Genomic DNA, 9017 nt, shown 5'->3' on the forward strand with positions numbered 1-9017 from the left:
GTGCATTCACTCATAATGACGTCTCTATTTAGTACCGGCCCACTTTGACTCAAACACACAAGCACTTCTGTACTGTGTATATTACACCCAAGTATTACAAATGATAAATAATATAATAAATAAAATGACCCATTCTTATAATTGCCAGTGTCTTACTTTATTAAATTAACTACCAATATAAATATACATTTCCAAAAGTATTCGCTCGTCTGCCTTCACACGCATATGAACTTGAGTGACATCCCATTCTTAATCCATAGGGTTTAATATGATGTCAGCCCACCCTTTGCAGCTATAACAGCTTCAACTCTTCTGGGAAGGCTTTCCACAAGGTTTAGGAGTGTTTATGGGAATTTTTGACCATTCTTCCAGAAGCACATTTGTGAGGTCAGACACTGATGTTGGACGAGAAGGCCTGGCTCACAGTCTCCGCTCTAATTCATCCCAAAGGTGTTCTGTCGGGTTGAGGTCAGGACTCTATGCAGGCCATTTAAGGTCTTCCACACCAAACTTGCTCATCCATGTCTTTATGGACCTTGCTTTGTGCACCGGTGCTCAGTCATGTTGGAACAGGAAGGGGCCAAACTCCCCAAACTGTTCCCACAAAGTTGGGAGCATGAAATTGTCCAAAATCTCTTGGTGCTGAAGCATTAAGAGTTCCTTTCACTGGAACTAAGGGGCCGAGCCCAACTCCTGAAAAACAACCCCACATCATAATCCCCCCTCCACCAGACTTTACACTTGGCACAATGCAGTCAGACAAGTACTGTTCTCCTGGCAACCGCCAAACCCAGACTCTTCTTCTTTTGGCAATATAGTGTATTTGATAAAAATGACTTTTGTGCGTTGAAGGTAAAAACTCAGTGATTTTACTGGTTACAACGTAGTACCAGCCCACTTTGACTCAAACACACAAGCACTTCTGTACTGTGTATGTTGCACCCAAGTATTACAAATGCTCTACCTAATAAACACATGGTGATGATGAACTCGATGAATTCCTCTCCCACATTAACCCCTTAAATGACCAGGGCCCAAAGTTTTATTACACACTTCTATAACCTAAGAATAGCTCAGCCAGCTTGCATTGAAGTCCCTGTAGATACTGAATTATAAGCCTTAGTATGTAAAAAGCCTGGGATGTTAAGGGTATAACTGCAGTTAATCCAGTTCAGTTCATCAGTTACTACTGCAGCACTCATAGGAACCGGGTTATTAAAACATATTTATCATTACATCATGTGATGACTTCCATATAAAGGATGAAAAAGATGTTGTTTCACCAAGACTTGAAAATATTGTCATATCATCAATATTAATTGGCTCTTTCATTAATACATGAAGGCAACATGAAAGTGCATCTACTCCAAAGCTCCAGTTAGTCTCTGTGTGTTTGTGCCCATTGTGGTCTGAATATTTTCCAACCACAAAACTGACCTTAAGCTATTTTCATCAACACGCTGCATCAAAACCACACGGCTGCACTTTAACACGTCTCCATTTTCTATCACCACAGATAAGCAACAGCCTTTTTAACTGTCAACAGCAGTTAATTCAGTCAATGCAGCTAATATAAGACCAGCATAGTGGGTATGCAGTGAAGTATGTATGTAAAAATGCATCATCAAACCTTCATTTATATTTTACATACAAAGCAAAGAATGAAAGGGGAAATATTAGATGTAACAATCCATCAGACATCAGACACTCTTTTACTTTGCTTTCCTAAACAATGTTTATGCTGTAAAACTTAAGAAAAATTAAACTATAAGCAGAAGCATCTTAACTATATTGAGCACCCAGTGATTTATTGGCCTAAACTAGTTTAGATCTACATGATCTTATTGATTAATCTAAGCATTTAAGGATCTATTTAAGCATCACAGAACTGTGTCATAGGGCTGTTTTTCTGCCTGGTCTTCTTGGCCTCCTCTGTTGTGGTGAATAGCCTGTCAGAGAACAGGGAGAATTGGACTGGTCTGCTATTACTGTTCTGTATTTGGTTTTGTGTGCATGTCAGTGGTTCCTTCTCATGCTCTTAGAGAGTTTCTCCTCTGAGTCTTGGTTCCTCTCAGTGGTTCTTCCTCATGCTCTTAGAGAGTTTCTCCTTCTCAGTCTTGGTTCCTCTCAGTGGTTCTTCCTCATGCTCTTAGGGAGTTTCTCCTTCTCCGTCTTGGTTCCTCTCAGTGGTTCTTCCTCATGCTCTTAGAGAGTTTCTCCTTCTCCGTCTTGGTTCCTCTCAGTGGTTCTTCCTCATGCTCTTAGAGAGTTTCTCCTCTGAGTCTTGGTTCCTCTCAGTGGTTCTTCCTCATGCTCTTAGAGAGTTTCTCCTTCTCAGTCTTGGTTCCTCTCAGTGGTTCTTCCTCATGCTCTTAGGGAGTTTCTCCTTCTCCGTCTTGGTTCCTCTCAGTGGTTCTTCCTCATGCTCTTAGAGAGTTTCTCCTTCTCCGTCTTGGTTCCTCTCAGTGGTTCTTCCTCATGCTCTTAGAGAGTTTCTCCTTCTCAGTCTTGGTTCCTCTCAGTGGTTCTTCCTCATGCTCTTAGCGAGTTTCTCCTTCTCCGTCTTGGTTCCTCTCAGTGGTTCTTCCTCATGCTCTTAGAGAGTTTCTCCTTCTCAGTCTTGGTTCCTCTCAGTGGTTCTTCCTCATGCTCTTAGATAGTTTCTCCTTCTCAGTCTTGGTTCCTCTCAGTGGTTCTTCCTCATGCTCTTAGAGAGTTTCTCATTCTCAGTCTTGGTTCCTCTCAGTGGTTCTTCCTCATGCTCTTAGAGAGTTTCTCATTCTCAGTCTTGGTTCCTCTCAGTGGTTCTTCCTCATGCTCTTAGAGAGTTTCTCATTCTCAGTCTTGGTTCCTCTCAGTGGTTCTTCCTCATGCTCTTAGGAAGTTTTTCCCTTGAGTTTTGGTTCCTCTCAGTGGTTCTTCCTTAATGCTCTGAGGGAGTTTCCCCTGCTGAGTCTTGGTTCCTCTCAGTGGTTCTTCCTTATGCTCTGAGGGAGTTTCCCCTGCTGAGTCTTGGTTCCTCTCAGTGGTTCTTCCTTATGCTCTGAGGGAGTTTCCCCTGCTGAGTCTTGGTTCCTCTCAGTGGTTCTTCCTTATGCTCTGAGGGAGTTTCCCCTGCTGAGTCTTGGTTCCTCTCAGTGGTTCTTCCTTATGCTCTGAGGGAGTTTCCCCTGCTGAGTCTTGGTTCCTCTCAGTGGTTCTTCCTCATGCTCTGAGGGAGTTTCCCCTGCTGAGTCTTGGTTCCTCTCAGTGGTTCTTCCTCATGCTCTGAGGGAGTTTCCCTTGCTGAGTCTTGGTTCCTCTGAGTGGTTCTTCCTCATGCTCTGAGGGAGTTTCCCCTGCTGAGTCTTGGTTCCTCTCAGTGGTTCTTCCTCATGCTCTTAGGGAGTTTCTCCTTTGAGTCTTGGCTCCTCTCAGTTCTTTCTCATGCTCTTAGGATTTTTTTTTCTTTTGAGACACTGAAATCAATTTCTTCAAAAGTGCTGCCTTTTCTCTTTTTGATAATCATGTCAGTGTTTGTTATAAAAATAGTGCCTTGATACTTGCAATGATGGACTCTTTCCCACTGGGTCTCAGAGAATAAATATGCATATTTGAATGACCACAGTGTTTGGAAAGGTCTACAAGCATCTCTTTTGTCTTTGAGATGGACCACAAAACATAGACAAATGAACAGTTTTGTCAGCAAATTTAATGTTTTAAATTAAATAAATTACATGTTTGTGAAATGTGATGTAAAGAATGGTAGAGAGGAAATACTCAGCTCAGAGAAAACTGAATTTTCGTGGCGGGCTATCAATACTTTCGGTGTATGTTATAATATAATAGTCATAGCTGGTATAAATGATGCCTTCTAAAGTGTGCATATGCACACCCTTGCCCAAGTCATGCATGCAGATATGCACAATTGTGTATGCGTACACACAAACATGCTTGTGTTCGAGTGCTTGCGTGTATCTGTGTGTTTTCATATCATGGTTTGAACATGTTCCAACCACAAAACTGACCTCGAGCTTTTGTACTGTTGCTGTATAAACACCACATAATGTTAAAGAAGGACATTTATTTCCTTTTCATTAGAAAAAATCCTGTTGTTTAGTGATAAAGAAAAACATTTAGTTGTCTTTTAACCAAATCGCATGCAATTATGAGTCAATGTTTGGAAATGGAACAAAAAATTTATAAGCAACAGGGTTTTCAGAAACAAAAAATAAATATATAAATATGTATTACATTATTGGTGGCATAGAAAGTGTGTGTGTGTGTGTGTGTGTGTGTGTGTGTGTGTGTCTGTGTGTGTGTGTAATTAGATTTATTATAAATATATAATAAATACATAACTGTAGCAAATATGTGAGACAAACACAGTCGCATCAGAAAGAAGCTGTAACATATGGAAACACAAGCTATAGACAATCTATGATCTCTTAACATGGATTTATTGCACTCATTCCCAACAACTTGAGGAATTAATTTTAGCAGTAAACTGGATCAAATCTAACAACTGAGCGTAATTGTGTGTATAATAGTCTTGCAGACAGAAAAGCCAACTCAAAAATCTTTAATATTTTTCCTCAGGCCATTTTAATGTACCCCTGACTCCTGTTTCCCTCCTATGTGAGCTGATGTTAAAGCCCCACCTACCCCACATTGTTTGACCGTGGAACTTCCTTTCTGATACAGATACAATGGAGCTGTGAGGGGCTGCATGTCAGCTATGGCTCTGCTGCTGTGCAGCATTGGTAAGTGTGTGTTTATTCAGTCTTATACAATGCAGAGCAGACTTTAAAAAAGCATCCAGTTTATGAGTGTAAAATTAATTCTTTTTGTCTTATATCTAAAGATTCATTACCATTAACAATAATCTAATTTTGATGTTTGAAATAAATGGTGATTTATTAGACCAGGACAGTGTTAATGCAAGAAGTTTTCTTGTTCTGAAAAGTTATTATATTACAGTTACTATCATTATCTGTTTTTCCTTTGAAAGCACTGAGACAGTCTGTACAGTGGCTGCAGAGAGCACTGATAAACATTCAGACAAGCAGCTTAGATCATGCTAGTTGTTGTTGTGTTTGTGTGTTTCAGGTGTTCTGTCAGTGTGTTTGAGCTCTCAGGCTGGTTTAACTGTAGAAGCAGAACCTGGTGATGATGTCACTCTCTGGTGTCAACACAGTCTGACTCTGTCATCTTATATATTCTGGCTCAAACAAACAAATATTTCAGTACCAGTTTATACTGCATGTAAATATTACTCAGTATCATCCTCCTCCTCTAACTCCTGTTTCTTCATCACTGAGAGTAACAGATCAGTGATGAGTGTGAACTCTATGAACTCCTCTCTCACTATAACTGCAGTTAATCACTCTGATTCAGGACTCTATTACTGCAGCAGTCTGGAGGGAAAATACATGATCTTCAGCAACACAACATATTTACAGATCAGAGGTAATGTCAGTTATTTTATTAGATTAATATTGGCTCCTGATTTGTACTGAATTAGATTAAGCCATATGAAACAGCAACACAGGATATTTAAATAAATGATATAAAGTAATCAATGATTCTTTATTTTCAGAGAGAAATGAAATATTTTCCAAGAACACAGACACAGCTACAGAAGGTTTGCCATTTACTACATTCATCAGAAATGGATGAACTGATCAGCTGATTATGTCTTACTTATTACTTAGTGTTTTGAGTTTTGATAACTGTTTAAGATGGCTAGGGACCAAACCATCAATAGCCTTTTAAAATGAATACTGTTATCACACATAGATCAATGGCATTTCTCAGTGAAAATACAAACACACACACACACATCTAAACCACTTATCCTTCTGGGTCATGGGGAGAGCTGCAGTCATTGGGTGGAGGGCAGGAAATACCATGGACAGGCTGCCAGTTAGTGAAAATAATGAAATGAAAATATATTTCTGATCTTTTATTAAAGCTGTCTGCACTGCTAATGTGGTCACCGTGTTGGTTCTGGTGTTTGGAGCTGTGATTGTGGTTCTGCTCAGTGCTCTTCTGTTCCTGCTGTTCATCATACTGAAGTACAGAAAACAATTCAGAGAGGGTAAATATAGCTCATGTTCAGAAATGAGTGCTGTGTCTGTGCTGCACTGTCCTGTCTGTTTACTGTGTCTAATGTCTGTTTTATTTATCGTATTTATTGTTTGTTTCTAGTTTAATTTTTTTGCACATTCACGTCTGCACGTTTGCACTTTGTCTGTACTGTCTATTTGATCCATGTTGCACCGTGTTGTTCCTGGAGGAACGTAATTCCACTCCACTGTGTACTTGTACATAGATGGAATGACAATAGAAGTGTCTTGACTTGACTTGTAAAGAATTTTTTTATATCTCAAAATGTAACTTCCAAGTAAATAAATTGAAAGGGTAAAATACGTCTGTTCCTAAATTACCTTTTGATTTTTTAATAAAAATGTTATACAATATCGCAGTTTATAACTTAGTCAAGAAAATGGTATAAATAATTTGAGAACTTAAGTGCATGTTTCTTAAGTCTGCAGCTAAATAACTGCACCTGTTCCCACAGATTCTGACTCTAAACTCAAAGAAGAGAAAGAGGTAATTCTAAACCTGTTCCTAAGGCATACTTTGACTTGTTTCTGTCATTGCCTGGTGATTCTTTTTACAAAACTGTGTTTTTCAAATTAAAAAATGAATCTCACAATTGCAATTACAGTTACAATACACCAGCATAATTGTAATGAAGTAAGTTGAGTTTTATGCTGTTTAAAATGTTATACAATGACTTTGCAAATACTGAGCATATGAAAAAGAAATGATCAGCTTCAAAAAATCTGTCCTTCCTTCTGCAGTTATTGTTCTATGTTTGTAACACATTGTGTTTTCTGTATTACTACAGGAGCAGGATGGTGAAATGATGAACTACGCTGCTCTAAACTTCTCCAACAAGAAAAACAGGAGATCACACAGACGAGTAGAAGCAGAGGATCCAAATATCATATACTCTTCTGTGAGGCAGTGGGATTTGGTACAGTAAGCTTACATGCTGTTTGTGATTTGGACCAAAGAGCTCACTGTGAAAGCTAAAGCTTTAATTTACAACATGTATCTAAAGTAATTAATGAACTAAAAACCCTACGATCATAAATCACTGTAGCTAGATCAGTAGGTCTAAGGATTTAATGGTTTAAAATTTTAAAACATTCTACGTAAACAATGATGAAGTAATTCCATATTTAGCACTTTTGTTGCACGGATTGAGTTGATTATTTGTTCTTAACTTTGTGCACATTTTTGCTGTGTTTTAAAGAGCATTGTGTGCACTGAAAAAAATCACATAGAATTTACCCCAAAAAAATGAGGCTGCAAGTTTTTGTTTTACTGAGTAAAATTTAAGCAGTTTTAGCAAGTAATATATCGATTGTCTTGTAAATCTTATCCAATTTTTTCAGTTTACCAATACATTTTACTACCACTAGTGTCAAGCAATACAAGATTGTTTACAGAATTTAAAAATAACACATGGATGAAAATCAATATAATGGACAAAAATAAATCTGAAAAAAAAAAATACTTACATAATGAGATGCACAAAATGCTATGTAGGGGCAGCATGCGTAAAATCTTGAAAAAATGTCTAGGCTTTAGTGGGTACATTCTGTAGTCTTGAACAGAGGAGATCATCCTTCAGGAGCACTTTGTAGAAGTGAAATCATGCTTCTTGACATTCAAGCTAGCAACTTGCTTTCAGTGTTTCTTGAGCAGCTTTATCTCATTAGGCTAAAGAAATATCTTCCGAAACACCTCAAATGTGGACCTCAGCTTTGCTTGGTAAACTACAATCAATGTATAAATCAATCCCATCCACAATGTGCAAGCATTTCATTACCCTCAACAAAGACGGCACCATTGACTGAAACCTCTTTGACAAGTAGAATCTTCAGAATGTACTGGTTTTGCCATCTATGTCATCCCCCTTGTTAACAAAGAACCTGTTTAGTCCCAAACATACATAGTATTCTATCATTTTTTTATTTGAGTAAAAGTACAAAAGTATTTGGTTGAGAATGTGCTTCGATGTCACAAAATAAAAAGTATTTTAATTTATTTTAGATCTTGTGTAATATATATATATATATATATATATATATATATATATATATTTTAATTCAACAAAGCAAATTATGAGTCTAATCAAAGCTTACCTGATTTAGGGTGTCTAGTTTTGGCCTAGTCCTGTCCACTCTCTCCTTGGATGTCATTAGTCTAAGCAGACATGGTGTGTAACCATCAAATCTACCCAAGTGTTGCCTCCAGACAAATGGTCATAGTTCACATCCTTGATCTAGTGAATAAAGGTAAATCAAAGGATTTAACAATCTTCAAAATGAAAACCAATTTCTCAAAAGAGAATTTGTTCAGTGGTTGGACACTCTCAGCATGGCAGTGATACTGATATGATAATTGCATGTTAACATGATGGCAGTGGTATGAGTGTATCAGACATAATTAAGAGTTGTTATACTGTGGTTCCGAAAGTTTAGTCATGGCGGCTTCATACTAACTCACTTCACATCACTCACTCAAACTATATTCAAAGCGGCGAGACAGACTTAAACACTGTTAAAACAATGCTCAGTGCTAACTGTACATTTCAAACATAACGTGTTCATTTTTACTTAAGCATGGTCTACCTTATTAGCAATATTACAGAATGAACAAGTTAAAGAGCAGTAGGTTAACTACATACTGAGAGCTAAGTTAGCCACAAAAATGAATGCTAGCTCACTACTTTGCCGTGGCTCATTAGTAACTTATTTAGAAGTAGCTTACACAATGAAGCTTGGCTCTCCACTTTAGTTTAAATGAGTGGCAGCAGTGAGCCAGGACAGGCTGCAATGTTAATATGCTAAGCTAACACACTGAAGGACAGCTAGTTCGTGTTAGCTTCACTTCAATCCAGCTAGCATTGATTGATTACCTTAAAACTTGCACTGTAGAATTCCAGGTCCTGTGATTAT

At 38.0% G+C, this 9017-nt stretch overlaps 1 protein-coding gene across 1 annotated transcript; it reads left to right on the forward strand.

Annotated features, from left to right (window-relative positions):
- Positions 1 to 4667: 4667 nt before the first annotated feature.
- LOC118800399 (CD226 antigen-like) lies at positions 4668 to 7448 on the forward strand. The gene is made up of 6 exons (XM_036560610.1): positions 4668 to 4742; positions 5089 to 5448; positions 5579 to 5623; positions 5954 to 6079; positions 6563 to 6594; positions 6896 to 7448. Exons 1-6 carry the CDS (start codon positions 4709 to 4711, stop codon positions 7031 to 7033), a joined length of 735 nt encoding a protein of 244 aa, XP_036416503.1. The 5' UTR covers positions 4668 to 4708; the 3' UTR covers positions 7034 to 7448.
- Positions 7449 to 9017: the final 1569 nt, after the last annotated feature.

This window comes from Colossoma macropomum, unplaced genomic scaffold (assembly GCF_904425465.1).
Source record: "Colossoma macropomum unplaced genomic scaffold, Colossoma_macropomum, whole genome shotgun sequence".
Lineage (NCBI taxonomy): Eukaryota > Metazoa > Chordata > Actinopteri > Characiformes > Serrasalmidae > Colossoma > Colossoma macropomum.

What these genes read in the sequence shown, in the direction of transcription:
- LOC118800399 (XM_036560610.1), top strand. Translation starts at nt 4,709, where the DNA reads ATGTCAGCTATGGCTCTGCTGCTGTGCAGCATTG. An exon ending in TCTGCTGCTGTGCAGCATTG is followed by an intron (nt 4,743 to 5,088) that starts GTAAGTGTGTGT and finishes TGTGTGTTTCAG; the next exon opens with GTGTTCTGTCAGTGTGTTTG. An exon ending in CACAGACACAGCTACAGAAG is followed by an intron (nt 5,624 to 5,953) that starts GTTTGCCATTTA and finishes CTTTTATTAAAG; the next exon opens with CTGTCTGCACTGCTAATGTG.